Source organism: Gambusia affinis, linkage group LG22 (genome assembly GCF_019740435.1).
Source record: "Gambusia affinis linkage group LG22, SWU_Gaff_1.0, whole genome shotgun sequence".
NCBI lineage: Eukaryota > Metazoa > Chordata > Actinopteri > Cyprinodontiformes > Poeciliidae > Gambusia > Gambusia affinis.
The window spans coordinates 11,023,864-11,042,149 of NC_057889.1; the positions used below are offsets into that span (position 1 = coordinate 11,023,864).

The 18,286-nt window shown below is 38.5% G+C and overlaps 2 protein-coding genes across 4 annotated transcripts in view; one reads left to right on the forward strand and one right to left on the reverse strand.

Moving 5' to 3' along the window:
• Positions 1 to 966: 966 nt before the first annotated feature.
• si:dkey-206f10.1 (adenylate cyclase type 8) lies at positions 967 to 17,414 on the reverse strand. 3 transcript variants are annotated; one of them, XM_044106585.1, is made up of 21 exons: positions 17,318 to 17,414; positions 11,620 to 11,828; positions 10,571 to 11,305; positions 9,927 to 10,076; positions 9,452 to 9,582; positions 8,764 to 8,875; positions 8,346 to 8,473; positions 7,195 to 7,353; positions 6,858 to 7,092; positions 6,584 to 6,754; positions 6,353 to 6,453; positions 5,770 to 5,971; positions 5,336 to 5,428; positions 4,743 to 4,903; positions 4,561 to 4,642; positions 4,305 to 4,463; positions 3,632 to 3,778; positions 3,392 to 3,484; positions 3,038 to 3,092; positions 2,332 to 2,534; positions 967 to 1,862 (listed from the first exon to the last, which is right to left on the reverse strand). In XM_044106585.1, the coding sequence occupies exons 2-21, from the start codon at positions 11,791 to 11,793 to the stop codon at positions 1,647 to 1,649; spliced, it is 3,507 nt and encodes a 1,168-aa protein (XP_043962520.1). In that variant the 5' UTR covers positions 11,794 to 11,828; positions 17,318 to 17,414; the 3' UTR covers positions 967 to 1,646. The 3 variants fall into 3 exon arrangements, with proteins under 3 accessions (XP_043962520.1, XP_043962519.1, XP_043962521.1); XM_044106584.1 differs by having other exon boundaries at positions 3,038 to 3,152; XM_044106586.1 differs by lacking the exon at positions 10,571 to 11,305 and having other exon boundaries at positions 3,038 to 3,152.
• The window catches only part of LOC122825294 (protein EFR3 homolog B), a 30,163-nt gene continuing 29,202 nt past the window's right edge, over positions 17,326 to 18,286 (forward strand). Inside the window, exon 1 of the mRNA XM_044106588.1 lies at positions 17,326 to 17,457. Within this exon, the coding sequence (XP_043962523.1) occupies positions 17,451 to 17,457 (7 nt within the window). The 5' untranslated portion in view covers positions 17,326 to 17,450. The remainder of the gene's footprint in view (positions 17,458 to 18,286) is intronic.

An 18,286-nucleotide genomic window follows, 5' to 3' on the forward strand; every position in this document is an offset into this window, starting at 1 on the left:
AACATAATTTCAAAAACGTTTTTTAAGTAATAAAAAAAAATTACATTACTATTATTATAATTGTTGTTATTATTATTGAGCAAATATAAGTGCCCGAGGAATGCTAACACATAGATATAATCAGATTTTGAACATCCCCTTGCAGCTGTCACTGCATGTTTAGGGTTATTGTTCTTCACTTCTGCATTAAGCCTTTTGCTGTCCGTCTCAGGGTTCATTTAGCCTTCCTCTGATGTCTCTGTGGTAATCTTCCCACCAGTTCTGACCAGCTTCCCAATTCCTATTGAAGTTGCCACCACTGTGTTTCATTTTGAGTTCAAGGCACAAAAGCTTTTAATTGAGACTTAAATTAAGCAGTAACTTGTAATGTCACAAGCTGCAAACAGGACTTCTTGTCCCTTATTTCACATCAACTAATTTTTCTTGTTTTATTCAAACTGTTTTACGTCTTTATCTTTAATGCATTTTATATTCTCGGTGAAAGCTGCTAGTCTGAACCTTGGGTCCTTAAGTCTTTAGCTATTATCTTTTTTTGATTACATTCTTTATACCACCGAGTGAACCATCTCCAAAATAGACGATTATCAGGGAATACCCGCGGTAGCTGCAGTCATGACTAATGGAGATGCAGAAAAGTCGAGCTCAGTATTTCACTAATACTGTTATAAAATTTGATTTCTTTACACAGTCTGGTTCTAGTGTTCGGGGAAAATTTCGAAGAAAAAAGCTTCTTACCTGTTAAAGGTATTGGATTCATAATCCACACTTTCCTTTAAGATTAACCTTAAATCCTGCAGCAAATTTTCTGGAGGATTTCTTAAAAAAAAAAAAAAAAGTGCACAATTTCCACATTAATCACGAAAGGGAACATTTGAGACTGGTGCTACGTTGGAGGAAGAAATTACATAAACATTGAAATAAACAAACAAAAATAATAAATAAACAGGAGACACAAATTCCCCTTTGCCCATTTTATTGGCTGAAGTTATAAAAAAATAAATAAAATGCATATCTATAAAGTGAATAGAACTTTTTTCTGTTTTTTTAAACATCTGTATATTACTTATTATGACTTCACAATAAGAACACAAAATAACAAGCACATACTACATCAGATCTGATATAAAATATATGGTTAATTAAACGAATTACATTCTTTTTACTTTGATTTACAAGAAGAGAAGAGTTACATGAGTTTTGAATTCATACAAAGACAAAAAAAAGAGAAACCAAACAGGAGATAACATGACTACACACAATGTACCTGTTAACACTACTACATAGGTGAACAAAAATGAAGTAAAAACATTTGTTCACAGTTTAATAGGCCATTTGAGCTGGTCTTATTGAGGTATTCTGTGTTTTGGTTCAAAAGTCTTTCATCTAGCCAGAATATTGTTCCAGCAAAGAATCGTTGGCTTTTCCTTAACTAAACAAAATGGCATAAAAGATGTCTTCAAGTTAATTTCAAAGCAATGTTCAGAAAACACCACTCTGAACCTTTATCACATAGATTAAGAAGTTACAAAGGACTTTCCCAGTCGGAGAAACACAGAGGAAACCAGAAAAAAAATCTTTGGCAAGTTTTTACTTGTAAACTTGGAGAAACACCATTTTTGGACCATGTGGTTTACTTCTTGCAGCATTCAGCACTGCAGTTTGCAGGGGGTTAAACCAAAGTTCCCATTGGCTTCTCTCATCTTCTCCTTGTGCCTGGCCTGGACGAGGCCGTGCACCACTCCGGCCAGGGTCATGCGACCTCCCGCTCGGCCCCCTGAACACTTCTCTCCTCCAACTCTGCCCCTCTTACTGCGCATGGTGCTTATGAAATATGTACGAACTTTCCCCTGGCATTCACTTACCTAAGGCATCAAGAGGAGAAATAAAATGCAAAGGATCATTTTTAAGTCACCGCCAATGCAGTTTACTAAGGCACACAGTATTTATACAAGCAAAGTCTTGCAAAAGTATTCACCACTTTTGAGGTATTTGTTTTTCTACATCTTGTTATGTTACCACAGCAAATATTTGTGTATGCTACTGAGATTTCTTGTGCATCAACACAAAATAGAATATAAACCAGAGCTTTAAAGAAGAGAAGCAAGCTGTTAAAAGAGAAAATAAGTCCTCACTTCTGTGTTAGGATGACCAAGTCAAAGTTCAGTTCGAAATGTAAAAACAATGGTGTGAATATTTGTGTATAGTATGTAATTTTCTACTTTTAGAAAGCTCTTAGTGTGACTTCAAATAATTTTATACCTAACTGAGCCTAGAAATGACTTAAAATGTCATTCTTATGACTTACTATCTCCATGAGACACTTTATCTTACCCCCTTAATAAATATCTCTCCTCGAAGTTCCAGAACGAATCCCCATTCTGCCAAGATCTTGCGGGTGGCCTCAGGAACCTGGATGTGTCCGCTCACACCTGTGCTGTCCATGCGACTGGCCAAGTTCACTGTCGAACCCCAGATATCATACTGGGGTTTGCTGGCGCCGATCACACCTGCAATCACCGGTCCATGGGCAATACCTGGAAGAGTCCAGTGTTAATTAAATATTTGGTTGGAGGTTTGCAGCCAAAGACATCACAACAGGACATCACAGTTTCTTGTCCATAGACCTTTAAGAACTTCTTGGATTGTTTGGCATCTTGAAAAGTTTCAATAGAAATCTGGTGGCTTCTACCAGAACAGTGAAAATGCGTCATCAATTGATTTAGCCAAATAAGTAAGACAAACATAAAGTGAATCATCTTCCATAAACCATCTCAATACTTAGGCCTAAGACTTATAGAAAACCTGAGGCATGAGGAGTAAGAGATCATAAGATATGAAATGTTTTTAAAGAAACAAAAAGGTGCTAAAAAGAACTAAACAATAAAACCCCAACTATTATTTCATGATAGTGTGTGGTGGTTTGTTTTCACCAAAAGTTTTTGTCTTAGGATATGGTAAAGTTGAGTTAATTTTCAGGCTTTTTTAGCCTTCTTTCACACAGATGGAAGGAGCTACGTGTAGGAGCCCAGTTACTTACCCACACGCAGCTCAAAGCTTTGGGCAGAGTGGTTGTTTATCTCTCTTAAAATCTCCTGCATCGCCAAAGCAAACAAAACCAGCTCACTCAAGTGATTCCACTCATTCAATGATCCCTAGAAAAAAATGCAGATTGATATTGGCCTGTGAAGCCAAGTCATGTGGCAGAAATAAAAACGGACTAAACTTAATCTGATGATCCAAAAAGTGATGTAGAGCAGTGGAAGAAGTTTATATACACTCTTCTTAGTCATAGCAGTCGTTATGTCTTACTTTCTGTTTTACTAAAAGCAGAACAGAAATGTTGGAGTACTAATTCTGTTTTAGGTAAAACCATGAAAGTGTAAAATCTCACCTGCTTGTTTGGAGCTAAACCAGATGCTGCCATGTAACAGCTTCCAATTGTCTTGATCTTCTCCACATAGTGGAAATAAGATTCTTCCAATAGCTTGTTAGAAGAAATAAACAACAGAGTAAAAGCTTAACTTTTTACATCTATGCTTTGTAATTATTTCTGTTATTTTTGCCATGCACATAGTGGTTACTCCAAGAGGCAAACTAATACAGATCCCGCGGTCTCTTGCTAAAGACTCACCTCATCGAAGCCGGCTATAATCTCGTTCAGCAGTCGGAGACAGTCCACTCCTTCATGTTTGACCTCCTTCTGCTCAAAGTACTCATCGAACCCGGCAACAGAAGCAAACATAACACCCACTTCATCGTAGGACTGGGAATAAAGGTCCTACAGTGAAAATTGTGACAAACACATTACTAGAGATTAATCGATCAAACAGCTGGAGACCTGAAGCAACCGATTTTCCTCTGATTGCTGAGTTTTCCTTTACTCATGAAATGCATTAAACTAAGAAATCGCACCAGTTTTGGTCAATAAGCACAACAACCGACAACATGTACATGTTTTAATTTTGGGGGGTGTTATTAAAATCTGATAATAATTTGGAACATAATCAACATGATTTTACGATTCCTAAATTTTTTGTGAAAATTCATAAACATTACATCTATCGAAGAACTCGCTGCACGTTTCCCCCTTTCTCAAAGAAAGTTTAGCCTTTATAATATAAAAGATCGGAATCAGGTAAAATTTGAATGATTTCCACTTAAAAAAAATACTGGACATCGGCATCGGCCAGGAAAAGCCCGATTGATGCGTCTACATTCATCATTCAGCACTAACCAAGGTTTTACATTCACAGAATGGGCCATAAAATGACTCTGCAGCCTCTAGGAAGAGATGCCACCCTTACCTCATCATGTCTGCTGCGCTCCAGAAAATGCTCTGTGACATGCAAGGGCAGGATGTTGTACAACAAACACTCGTTGTGTTCTCGCAGCTCCCTCATGTCCTCCACCTCCTGCTGAGCCTGCAGACGCCACAAGAAGTCCAGTCTGGCAGTGGCCTCCCACTGGAATGCAAACAGAGACAGAGTCACCAGGCACTCTGGAATGTCTCAGCTACACAGTGAACGGGGAATACAGAGAAATAAATCAGCTTACAAATACCTGCCGGCCGTTGTAGAAGACAGCTACAATAAACATCGCCATGAGAAGAATGGAAATCCATTTTCTCCTGATATAATGGGACCTGAAATAACAGAGAGGAATAAAATATGTTACAAATTCCTCCTGCATTTGAATGGACCGGCTTGTTGGCAAAATGTAAAATCAACCAAAAACAAACTGACCAGTGCTGGGCGTCGCTACGTGTGAGTGTGACAAAGGCGAGGTGTATGAGGTAGGAGTACACCATCACCGCCAGCAGCAGCACCGCCAGCTTCAGCAGGGAGTTCAGGCGCAGAAACACGGCACACGTCACCATGGCGACCACGCCGCTCAGCACGAAGATCTAAAGGGACGAGGATGTAGCAGAGAGGACAGGAAGATTTTAATCTAGAGTTATCTCTCCACATTTATTGAAAACCCCGTTGGAGATGCGTAAAAGTCCTTCAATCCAATTAGTGGGAGCCCTAACTAGAAAGTTTTAAATAAAAATTTAGTTGCCTTTGCCAGAAAATGGAAAACTGGTCACTAAAGGGTGTTTGCAAATACCCAAATGTTATATAAAAACAAAAGACCGTACATTCTAACTGAATTCAATTAGAAGGTGTGTCCAAACTTTTGGTCTGTACTGCATGTACAGAGAAATGTTGCAGGTCTTTATCTGGAGGGCCAAAGAGCGTGGCCTAGAAAAATACCTTTTTGAAAATGTGCTAAAGAAAATAAAATGTGATGTCATCAGTATGTGAAACAAGATGAAACAAAACCATTCTTCCTCTACCTCAGGATAAACGCAGATGGAGACTGAATGTGAGCCTGGGCTCTTCTTCTCCATTATGTCAGCTTCTTCAGAGGCTGTTAGGACACACCACACCTAGATGCAACACACAACATATAAAACTGTTCACTTTCCATGATCTATTGGAATTTTATTATTCCATATACTTGCAAACAAAGTGCTGAACTGTTTTGGCTATGTTTCAGCAGGACATCTTTGGCCACATGGTGGCAGCAACAGATAAGATGTCATAATGGAAACTTTGCACTTTACTTGTGGAGATACATGTTTTCACTCTATACACTTGTGAAATAAATGTCTTATATCTTTAATAAAACTGCAGTGTAAATGTGGTGATCAAAAAAGCAGACGGGAAACAACAAATAAACAAAAAGTGTGTGAATTTTCTCATCCCTTGCGTCCATTCCAACTCTCACCAAGTCAGTTGAAGCCAAGCTAAAGTTGGTGATGATGGCTGTGAGAGTGAGGAGGTTTCGGGCGCTGTTGTTTTCGTGGATGAGGCAGCAGAACTTCTGCAAAGCAACTGGAGTCCACTTGAACTCCTCAGCAAGGGCAACCAGCAGCAGTAGCAAGTAGACAAGAAGAAAGAGGAAAAACTGGAGGACAGCAGGGAACAGTCTGCAGGTGGAACACCCAGCAGGGACAAGAGGAGGAAAAATGTTAATCCAGGACAAAAAAATCGGACGGGATGGCGAGAAAATTTTGTCATTCCCTGCCATCTCTTTCTATACATTCTGCATTTGATTGTTTTGGGGTTTTTTTCCCACTCAATTCTTTGCCTACTTGGGAATAATTCCAAAAAGTATAGTTTTGCTTATGTCTTTTTTAGTTCTCTCTTTATCTCACAGTTGTTTTTTGAGACGTCATAATATTTCTTAAATGCTGGTAGTCTGTTAAATAGTCTAAATGTAATGCTCCATATCTTTAATAGTCTGCAACTCTAATTCTTCAAGCTTCCTGCATCACAAAGAAACATTAAACAAGTCAGCATCTTCACACCTGGGGGTAGGGATGACGGCCTGGGCTGCCATGAGGAAGAGGAGCACGATGAAGGAGCAGACCATGTTGGAGTTAAACATTTCATCTCTGATCTGGGAGAACTAAATACAACAAAGTAACTTCTTTTAGTTCATTTGAACTATTTAGAAAAATCTGTGATATTAATTTCTTAATACTGAGGAGAAGTACATTACCTCCATACACTGATTATGAACTGCAACTATGCTGTACCTTGTTCTCTATGTGTGTGTCTTTGAACACCAGGGTCAGAGCAGTGATGTACTCCTTGCGCATGCGCTCACTGCTTCGAACCTCGATAGCGTGTTTGATCCGTTTGTTTATCTCTCTGGAAGTGCTCTGCCATAGACTGGGCATAGAGCCGTTGGTGAAAGAGGCCAGAATCTGTGGAGGAATAACATCAAAAAAGACTGAAGAAAATAAAAAAGCTAAATAATAAGCACATGAATGTAAACTCCTTAAATCTATTTTGTGTCGCTACACTTACGCAGTTCATATCGATAGCATTACCAAAAGGGATCTCTGGGTTCCAGGTCCGAATGCTCTTCTGGACTTTTATGGGTTCAGGATGGTCGTCTTGATTTCTGCCTTCTTGAGGACAAATAAGGAAGGTGTCGATGTTGTGTTTTCGCAGAAACTCATTCCTGTCACGGCCATGACCGTCCTCTGTCTTGTATGTAGTTCCCAGGCAATCCAGGGTGGCCCTGGAGATGTGGATACGTCTGGATAAGTAACAAAAAACAAACACGGGTTACGCATCTTCTCATCACATGTCAAAAGTGACCATTCAGGTGCTTCTCTGTGCTTATTTGTGGTACACCCACCCAGGTATTCCTCCTGCTTCCAACTTGTTGGCAATGCTCACATCCCAGGACCAGACATCGAACTGCCATTTCTGCAAGCCCAACACCCCACAGAGGACGGAGCCGGAATGGATACCGATCCTCATGTCCAAGTCAAATTTCAGCTTCTTCTGGACGAGTCTGGCATTTTTAAAGCAATTAAAGAAACTTTACTGATCCCAACAACTATCAAACTCATGATCAAGCATCACCTGATACTGTTTTAAAGTTTTAAGTAAATTTTAAGTAAGACATTTCCTTTTAACATCATCGGTGCCCCCTCATAGAGAAGAGTAGAAGAGATGCGTCCTTTCTGTGTTCAGAACAGCTCTGTCACAGAGGTGCTCAGTGTAGGTCGAAAATTACATCTGGCATTTTTCTTACAGCAACAAACTGAACTTGGTCTCTGATAAATGATGCTGTCAGTGTACATTCTGAACAGCTCAGATGTTTTAAAGCACTTTACATTAAAAAATGTGTTTCCTCTCCTTCACTGCGGGGTATTTGTATTTTTTGGACAAAAATAAAATACTTCCTCACTAATATTATTACCAAAATATAACATCTAAAAAAAAAGAAGATAAAATTACTTTAAAAAACAAGAATCAAATGAGGCACTTTTGAGGTCATTCTAACCTTATTACCAAACTTCTTTGTGGATTTTATGAAACTTCAGTGCTAAAGTCAAGCCCACTGCTCACTGGGTACTTAAACTTCAACTGGGATTCTTTTCTTTGATCTGATTAGATTAGATAAAACATTAGGACCAAATATGTTTTCTACCTTGGCAAATCCATGTAGGGCCACTGTGGAAACCACAGCCAAAAATGTTGGAACCCGCATTGTTTGCCCCCATTTATTCCATATTGGACCCACCTAGATATGCTGGCTGGGAAACATACAAAAATGGTTTAATGGACGTAAAATCAAGCTTCCATGTCCAAATCAGATTTTAACTGGAAAGAAACTAGTTGAACACGTCAAAAAGAAGAAAGCATAAAAGATCCCAAACTCGGAGCAATCTTGAGAGCCTGTTCAAAGAAACCAGCATTTGTGTTTTCATTTATTCACACAATTCAGGTATGTAGACTCACTAAATATCACTCTCTTTCTGTAAGGACATTAACTCTCACCGTATTGTGCTGATCATAGCCAGGCCCATTTCGACGCAGTAATGTGCATGAGCAAGCTGCGGCTCCGGTACTCCCGAAACACAATAGTAACAGTCTCCCAGTATCTTTATCCGCAAACAGTGATGCTCCTGTGATAAGATATAAAAGAAGAGCTCTTTAGAATACAGCCAGCAGAAAAAGATATAGAATTTAACATACACACCTGTGAAAAAATTAGGACATAACAAAAGAGTAAAACAAGGTTAATATTTGTTGTTGAACTGCAATTAATTTGTTTTTCTCGAGATAAAAAAAACAACAACATTAGACATCAATATGTGAACATTACAAAAAAAATTACAAAAGAACTCAATATGTAACAGATTGGTTATTCTTAGATGAATGTGAGAGATCACAGAGAAATGATGGAGGTTCTAACCTCAGCTAGTCGGTCAAAGCGTCCAAAGAGCTCATTAAGGGTTCGAACCATTTCCTGGGCTGACAGGTTTATAGACAACTGGGTAAAGCCCTTAATGTCTGCAAAAAGGATGCTAGAGAGAAGACAGAAACAAGAATAGAATTTAAAGGGCAATTTAAACATGTTTAATGAGTGTGGACAGAATTATCGTTTGCCTAATTCAAAATCTTACATTTTGAATTAGGCAAAATATAAGATTTTGCCTAATTAAGAAACCTTACATTTTGCCTAATTCAAAATGTATACTGAATTACAAAAAATACCTTTTGTAATTCAAGATGTACTGAATTACATTTTGAATGTAATTCAAAATATAAACTACATAATTCTGTAGTTTAGAACTAAACTACATAATTCTTAACTTCATTAAAATTATTTAAACCACAGTTTAAAGCTTTGAAACTTATTCTAATCTGCATATTTATGACTATGTTTTTTGTTGACTCTTGGGCAAAAGAGAGAGGGCCCTTTTGCAAGAAGTGGCTCTGTTTGCCTCTCTCTGCTTTTTGTTATGATCACTCTTTAAATCCTAACTTGCTTTAATTCATATTTGAACATGGTTATATTATGGGTGGTAATCAAGAGGTCCACAATTATAAAGGCCATGAATCGCAGAGCCACAATCACAAATGTGTGCCAGTGTAAGTACCTGACATCTTTATACTGGTGGATGTAGATCTTATAAAACTCGTGTGGGTTGAGTTCGTTCTCCAGGGAGCTCATGTCAGCGATCATTTCTAAAGCAACAAAACGAGGGAGGATTGACAGGACCAGTCGCTCCTGTCAGGCAACAGGATAAGGAAGTATCAATGACTGGCAATTCAAGGACAATCATAACAGAAAAATGTAAAAAAATGATAATTCTTTTACAGTTGTATTGGAAACGTAATCAATTATAAATTTAACGATGGCACTTGGCTTAATGGAATGTTTTGATTGTTGATTCTATGTTGCAAAATTTTGTGTTTGTTATGATGTAATTAAAGCACTTTGAATTATCTTGCTGCTGAAATGTGCTATACAAATTAAATTTGACTGGTTGATTGATAATTATCTAAAAGGTTGAATGAAAATAAAAAATTTGAGAAATTAATAACTGATGATTTTTTTTTGTCACTTTGTACCTGTCTTTGGTTCTCTTGCTCAAGTTTGAGGCGACCCTCAATGCAGCGCCGCGTCTCCAGAAAAACCTGTCGCTGGGCGTGGTCTGTCAGATAGTGGATGAACAAGCCAGCTGTGTTCATGCCCATGTACAACAGGCCTTTGGCAAACACCTGGAATCAGCGTTGATATGGGATATTTTAAAATTTTATTTCAAACGATAAAATCTAGAACATTAGGATTAAAAAAGGTTGAAGGAAATAACTAGCTAATAATAAAATAAAATAAATCCAAAGTAAGAACAAAAAGAGAGATGAGTTTTATTGAGCCCTTTCCTGCAACCTTGTCCTGCACACCTGAATTCCTCTCCCTACTTTCTTGTCCACCACAGAAAGTCACTCATAAAACTTCATTTAGTCCAGAACACAGCCACTCATGTCATATCCAAAAGCCTTTTCACCAACATCTCTCCTGTCTTGCAGAACCTTCACTGGGTCAAAATGCATCAAATTTCAAATGCTTCTTCTTACATTAATGGTCATTCATGTTTCTTCTTTTTAGATACACTTGTCTTTTTTTTTTTACCATGTTGTCATTTTTTTTCTTGTGAGTCTCTAAAATGATTTTTTTGGGTGAAAACTAATTTTTTCATATTTGCTTTACTCACCTTATTCAAAAGCAAAGCATCATTGTAGTGGAACCATATCTCCATCAAAATGTGAAGTATTGGGGTGAGGAAGCCAGCACACATTGCCCACAGCAGAGGTAATGGCAGGAGTGTGTATGTTGCAAACAGTGTGAACAAAATATACCATGATGGGTCTTTTTCTAGTCCATAAGCCAGGCCCCCTAGGATCTGTGTGGTCTGCGACAGCCAACTTGCAATGCCAGCATAATGGAGCCACTGTGGGGACATGGAGTCTTTGCAGGTTAACACTAGTATGCAAAGAGCTGTAGCTAGCACCATGAAGATGCCAGTCAAATAGCCACGCAAACAATCCGTAACAGCATCCGGGGCCAGTGCCAGATACAGAACCAACATGTGGAGCTTAGTCACAGCATCAATTACATTGGTGATGGCTAGAGAGTTCCTCCTCTGGTGAGAGGAGTATTGCTGGTAGAGTTTCTCCAGATCGCGGGATTTGAAGGTGTGCCCCAGCATGGGTATGTTAACGCTGTGAACAGTGTTACACCAGTTCACGAAGAAGTCAGCGTCGCTGGTGTAGTGCTGCGTTGGAACCCTGATGCTGCCATGCGTGCTGGTGGAGATTCGACTATGGACTCTGAATGTGGAGGAGCGGCGTTTTGTGACTCCACGGGAGGCCTTGCTGCGGATTTGTTTGTTGATCTCATCTATGTAGGTATCAGTCACAAAGATTTTGCGAGCTGGTTCCACACCCACCTAATGAAGAAAGGAAATCAGTGGCTTGCAATGAAAAATGCCTTTACTAGAAAGAAAACACGTTTTTTTATTAATTTTTCTGCATTATATTTGGTCTATGGTACTTTTGTCATATTTTAGAGAAAGTGAATGAAATAACTGGCACATTTTCATGGTTTCGACTGTGAAGCTTCATGTGGAGGCTCTATATTACTACAAGACCCAAATTGGGTGAAATAAAGAATTAGTGTTACTCAACTTCACCTCAAATCAACAACTAGACAAATGCAACTTGAACACAGAAAAACTAAGGTATAGACTGAACCATGAATCACCTGAGAGTTGAGCTCTTGTTGGGTAATGATGTGTTTTACTGCGTTCTGCCACAGCATCTTTTTTCGCCTGAGCCCAGGAGACAGCGTGCCACTCAGACATCGAGGTTCATGAAGCTCCATCGGAGAGACCTCCCTGGTGTCAGCGAAGGTCACCATGGTGACCTCAGCTAGCATTACCCATTGGGCTTAGATCAGGAGGAAGCTGAAGACTTGAGGTGTACCAGAGGAAAGGAGAAACAGTGGCAATCAGAAGATTGAGAAGAAGTAGATCTAGTCATTTTTACCAATTCCTATGAGAAGAGAAGCTTTATTTTCAGGATGCTAAAGTGTTTTTTGAGACACTAATGTTATTCGCAGACTTTTCAACTCAGACTCTACTTAACCTTTCTAATTGGATTCGGGTCAGTACTTAGACTTGACTATTGAGCAGAACTGTCTTTGCTCTTAACCACTCATCCAAGTTGTACAGGTGTTTGTTGATATCTAAACATTATCCAAATACACCCAGGTTCCATCAATGATAATCTGTCCTGGACCTCATGCAGCAAACTCATGTTTTACAGATAGCATAAGGTTCCTAATCTAACATAGACTGTGTTGTTCATGTTTTTGGTTTGTGCAAAGTTCTGCTCAGTGGGCTTTTAATGGTGCATTTGAACAACTGTTTTTCTAGGATGGAATGATTATCCAACATACAGTTTGTGTTGATTCATTCTTCAAAATATCAACAATGTGTACAAATTCAAAATTTACTGGATGTATTCTGAAGGTTCCTTGTGTCTATTAAGACATTTATACCTAAGAATACTTTACCAACTCTCAAGCACCAACCTTCAACTGTGCACTGCACAGTCCAGGTGGAAAAATTGAAATGAAGAACTAATCAATAGCCATTTGATTAAAACTTGGTCTTGCCACAGGACAATTACCCCATGCTCACAATAATAACAAAAAATTACTTAAACTTAAGCAATGAAAATCAGGAAATGCTTTTGATTTTTGATTCAAGCTAATAATAAAAAAGACAAACTATTTTTAAATTAGAACTGGGACAGATAAAGCATGTTAATCTTAATACCATCTCACAAGCAAAGCAGTCAAACATCCACCTAGAATTATGCCGTGGTCTTGGTGATACAATAAGCTTATAATATTAGCACTTTCATTAAAACAATTTACCTTAATCATATCTCCAAAACTGCAACACAGTTTTGGTACTTATGATTAGGTAATAAAGGAATAAATAATTTCTTAAATTAAATTCTAAAGAGAACAAGGCAATGTTAATTATAGATCAAACTTAGCTCATGTTTTTATTCCTTCTTCTACCAACTAAACAGCAACAAACATTTATAATCTACTTGATCTGTTTTGAAATTCCTGAGGCAGATTTAGGTATTCAGCAAACACTCAAAAATAATACTTGTTTGGCTCCACATGCTGACAAGGTGTGCGCCATGAGGAAGGCAGCTTTCAACTGAATTATCTGGTAGCCAGAATTAGTTCTGAGCTGGTTTATGGAGAGTTAAACTCCTCCAGGTCCTTCTTGCCTGCATTCCAAGCCTCTAAAAGTCCACTGTCACCAATCTCCTTCTCTCTAAGATTATGTGTTCACACACACGACAGGCTGGACGTAAAAAAACAAAACAAAAAATCTGTTTAAAACAAACGCTTTGTCATCTGGGCATTTAGAAAAAGGAAATAAAAGTGGGAACAAGCAGAGTTTGTCTTTGTGAGTCATGTTTAATTACTCGAGCCTGTCGGTTGCCAACACGTATTTGTTTCGATGTTGGAGTCCTGTATACTGTTTTTACAACTATTCTGTCTAATTTGTATCATGTAGAGTACTAACCTCTTTTGTTTTACATATTATGCCCCCACTCCTCAAATCCAGCGTTTGATAGATGTAATCAGCTTGTCATAATCCACTTCTGCTGACTCCATTGTACAGCAATTGTAGACAGATATCATAATAAAGATGTATCCCATAAAGGGAAAAAAAAGTGTAAATTCTGAGGTAATGAGGACTCCTGTACTAAAGTCATCTTCCCATCAAAGATGTGTGAACCCGCGCCTGTTAAGTTGTAGGTCACCACCTGGACACTTTTAAAATGAAGTCAACAACTGCGACAAAGCGAAGCTGCGGAGTGAAGAACACTAAGAGGATTAATTAGTCAGCAGCCACTCTCGCTGACCTGCAAAGCTTAGTTCACTGTCCTCAAGACGGGGCCAGGATAAATGAAACACTCTCATCTATTTAAGACAGCACCGACATGTCAATGAAAGAGCATTAAAACAAAAACGTATTCGCAACTCTCTTCCCATGCAGTCTTGCTCATGTAGTTCTCTCCCACTATGTCACAGAGGCGATGCCTCGCACACTGCTACTGCCCTCTTGCTTACTGCATGATCTGTCTGTACAATTACAGGCTGTATACAAATAAAAACACTGCCAAAAGGTCTTTAGAGTCTGCCGGCGCAAAAACAGCCAGGCTGACTCACCCACCACTTCTACAGCTCCCAGAAGGGATTCGGCTGCATTCAGGTGCAAATGAAACTACCCGTGTTAGACTTTTCTCTAAAAACAGATTGTTTTAAAGGTAATAGACAGCGATTTATTTGGTTAATAAAGATGCCTCTTTAAGATTTTGTGCGCTAAGCCTCTGCTTTGTGTTTCATGAAATAATAACCAATCCAAACCAATTTTATATTTTACATACTGTAATAATCCAGCACCATTTATGCCTTTATGAAAGTGCCCTACTAATTTTTCCCACCACCAAACTCTGGTTATTTAACTTATATTACATATAAAAATCCACCAATCCAACCATTTTCTTCTGCTTATCCAGGGTCGGATTGCAGGGGTAGCAGCTTAATAAAAATGTAGAACATGTTTTTTTTTCCTTTTCAGATAATTATTATTTGTAAAAAAAAACCTTTTGATTACATTCACTACCTTCCATGGTGTTTTTTAGTGTCTGTTTCTAATTAAAGCTGATCGTTTTCTTGAAGTATTTGTGTATGGTATATATTAAATACTGTATGTGGCAAGAAACAAACAGAGTAGACAGGGAGATGAAGCAAGCTGGAAAGCTTGCAGGTTGTGAAAGATATTTTACTGGGGCAGGCAATCACCTTCCAACAAGACACCAAGCCTAACATACAACCTGAGCTATGATGGCATGGTTTTGATCAAATTACATGTGCACCTGTTAAAATGATCTTGACGAAGCTCAGACTCAAACCCACTCAAAACAATTGTGGAAGAATGTAAAATGTTTACATATATTTACAGACACTCTCCACTCTGAGCCTGAACTAATTTGCAAAGATGATTTTACAAACATTTCAATGTATAGATGTGAAAATCTGACAGTAACATACCCTGAAAAACTTTGAGATATTTTTGCAGGTGCTTTGATAGGAAGATCGACTCGGGGGCTTGATTGGAAATGAACACCACTCCTGTAGGATTTTATTTTGAAAATAGTAATATTCATGAATCCTTTTCCTTCACTTCCTCCTAGTTTGTGTTGGTTTGTCTTGTGAAATAAAAAAATGCATGATTCGAATGTTTTAAAATCAGACAAGGTTAAAGGGAGATTAATATCAATAAAAACATTCATGAGGAAAAACTAAAATTAGGATTAGATGCTTGTGTCATAAAATATTCAACACAGTTTATCTCAACTGTTTGTGAAAAAGAGGAGATAAATGAGAGACTTTGGTGCCTTGAGGACTCCTCTGTATAATAAATAAAATCTGTATTATTGAGAGCAACAGTCCTGAATATTGTGGAGCACGTTTTCTCACTTGCCACATAATTCCCGCGTCTCGGTGGTGGTAAGCTGTTTAAAGTTTTTTAAACTGCTAATTGTTTCCGGGCAACACTCAAAGCCCCTAACGCTGATCTAATATGCTCCCATCTGTACCTGTGCGGCTGTGTTGCTGAAACCTTTCATACCGATTACTGTGCTTCTAAACATAGCTGGCCGTCAGGTCTGTAGCACGTAGCTTATACCACAACTGAAATAAACCATCGTCTTCTACTCACAAAGTTAAGAGCCTTTTGATGCATCTCGTGATGCTGTGAAGGAGGAGGAACGCAGTGAATATCACTTTAGGATTTTAAATCTTCTGATTGTTACTGTTGGTCATCTGCTTGCATTTAATTCACAGTTTCATTCAACGAGTGATACTAGTTTGGGCACAAGCCTAGATACAGCTTAGTGTTAAGACCAACTGCTTTGGATGCCCAGTAATTAGATAATACTCATTTGCACCAAAGCCAAATTAACAACAGAACTGACCCTATGGCCTGGAAATCCATGCCAAGAATCTCACTGATACCAGACACACATCTATTTATGTCCGCCAATGTGCAACAACGATAACTTTTAGCACTTTTGCGTCCTGCATGCGGTACATTACATACTTCCAGGTCAAATTGCAGAAATCTTAAAGTGTTAACTTAGGAAGGGGGTGCTAGCAGTAGTTGGCCAAGCTATATTGTGCTTAGATAAAGCACAGTAGGTTATAAATAGTAGCTATAAATAAAGTGTAGAACAATCGGGGACAAAGCGGAGTCTTGAAAGGACTCTACCTCAGGTCTATTTGAAGAAACAAGTTTAGCTTGATTTCACAGTCTTTTTGAACACTTTTGTGGCATTATACCACTCACATTCACATAACATTTCACACCATTTATTTAATTTAGATATTATTTCACAAATTAGTTTCAGGAAGTGTGACATATAATCTTTGCCCTGTAATAAAATAAGCCATCCCCCAACACATTATTTTGTTCTTTAAGTGATTTTAAGCTTTTTATAGATCTAAATATACATCACAGACATCACACACATTACTTCAGTATGAGGAGCCCCGCTATAAAAGAGGGTGTTTTCAGAATTTGAAAACACCCTGCATTTCATGCACACAACCATGTTTAATAATTGTATGTTTATGTATTAGTATTCTGAGAATAACTATTTCTATAACATCATATTTGTAGTATACATCCAACTAATGAAGTCCACAGCTTTGTCAGACAAACAATACAGGATGTGCGCTAATTATGTTCAAACTTGATGACAACAAAGTGGTGTCCAAGGGGTCCCCTGGTGGGTTGTCACAGTTAACAGCTAGGCGTCATCTGCTCGGGGCTAAAGGGATTTAACGCTGGCCTGAGCCAAGTGAATACTCCCCCTGGTATAATTTAACTTTAAATAACGTGGTCTACATTAACTAGTTGTATGCTAAAGGCTTTGAGGATTTTGTTTTCGCTTAATGGTAAGAAACAGCTTTTCTGTCATTCATTAACGTTATGTTAGAAACAGCTAAGGTGTTAGCATGCTGAACAAGTAGCATAAACAAACGTTAGGTTAACTTAGAACAGTGTTGTGTGAATTAGGAATAGGGTTTACGTTTTGTTCACATATCATGTGAACATTCACACTACATAGCCACCAAGTTAATATAATCGGTGATGTTTAAGTTATAGCAAGGAAAGCTAACCTCTACCAAGGTATATTTGTTGTCATAACATTGCTGTCCGAATTATTTTTAACATTCACTCGTTGCATTTCAGTAACGTTATAAGACTAACTAAAAAATTTAGAGCCTCGACTAATATAAAGTATATTCAGATGTTATCTAAATTTGTTCACGCACTAGCTAAGTTTGGCATACTGACATTAGCAGGCCAAAGAAAAGCCGGCGGGTTTCCTGACTCTCGAAGCCCTGGCAGACACTCTCCCCAGAGCTCACGTGCATCCCAACTTTCCGTCTGCTTGATTAGCAACGCCGCCTTGTGACTGAAATCCAGCATGACAGGTGAGTAACTCGTCAACTTCACACCTGCACCAGAAATGAATTGGATTTTAAAGAATCCGCATGAAAAATATATATAATCAGATAATTTTCATGAAAATAAAAATATTTACTCAGCTTCTCGTGAAAGAAAAAACCACCAATTCCTTTCAAGTATAAACTTGTTCCAGATGTGTGCATGAAACAAGTCATCTCAGGACAAACTCTAGCACATTTTTTCCCCTGTACTTGTACCCACATCACATCCAAGTCCACATTCCCTGAACTTCAAACCCACTCACTGAATGACAGTCCCATGGTGCCCCTCGTTCCCAGCCTATCTCCACCCTCTTCTCCTTGTGGTTGGATAGTGAGCTCCATTGTGTCTGTGAGATGTTTTTTAATGAGCGAGATTCACACTGAGCCTGGAGCTGCTATTGAAGGATTTGTTGCTAATCTCTTAGTTAATGCGGACAACTTGACTGTGCTAACATAAATTACGAAGAAGCCTCAGGACAGGGACATGCAAGTTGGTATTCAGCAGAGATCGATAGTGTACACGTTTTCTCTTGGTGGTTGTAAGTGTTCTGCAGAAGTTGGTTTTGCAGTTTAGTTTTGTCAGGGGGAAAAAGTGCATGGTTTGGTGTGGTGCTTTTTGCAACTAAGGTCATTTATTTGTGTTAGAAAACATAATTTCCAGTGACTTAAAATAACAGAACAGTTTCACTTTGTTGGTTGCAGATTAAGATCAGTATTTTTGGCTTTGGTGTTTTAAGTTACTGCGTCTGGGTAAAGTAAAATAGTGTGTGTGTGAATTGCCCACTATGCCACTGCCTGCAACTGATGTCCCAGC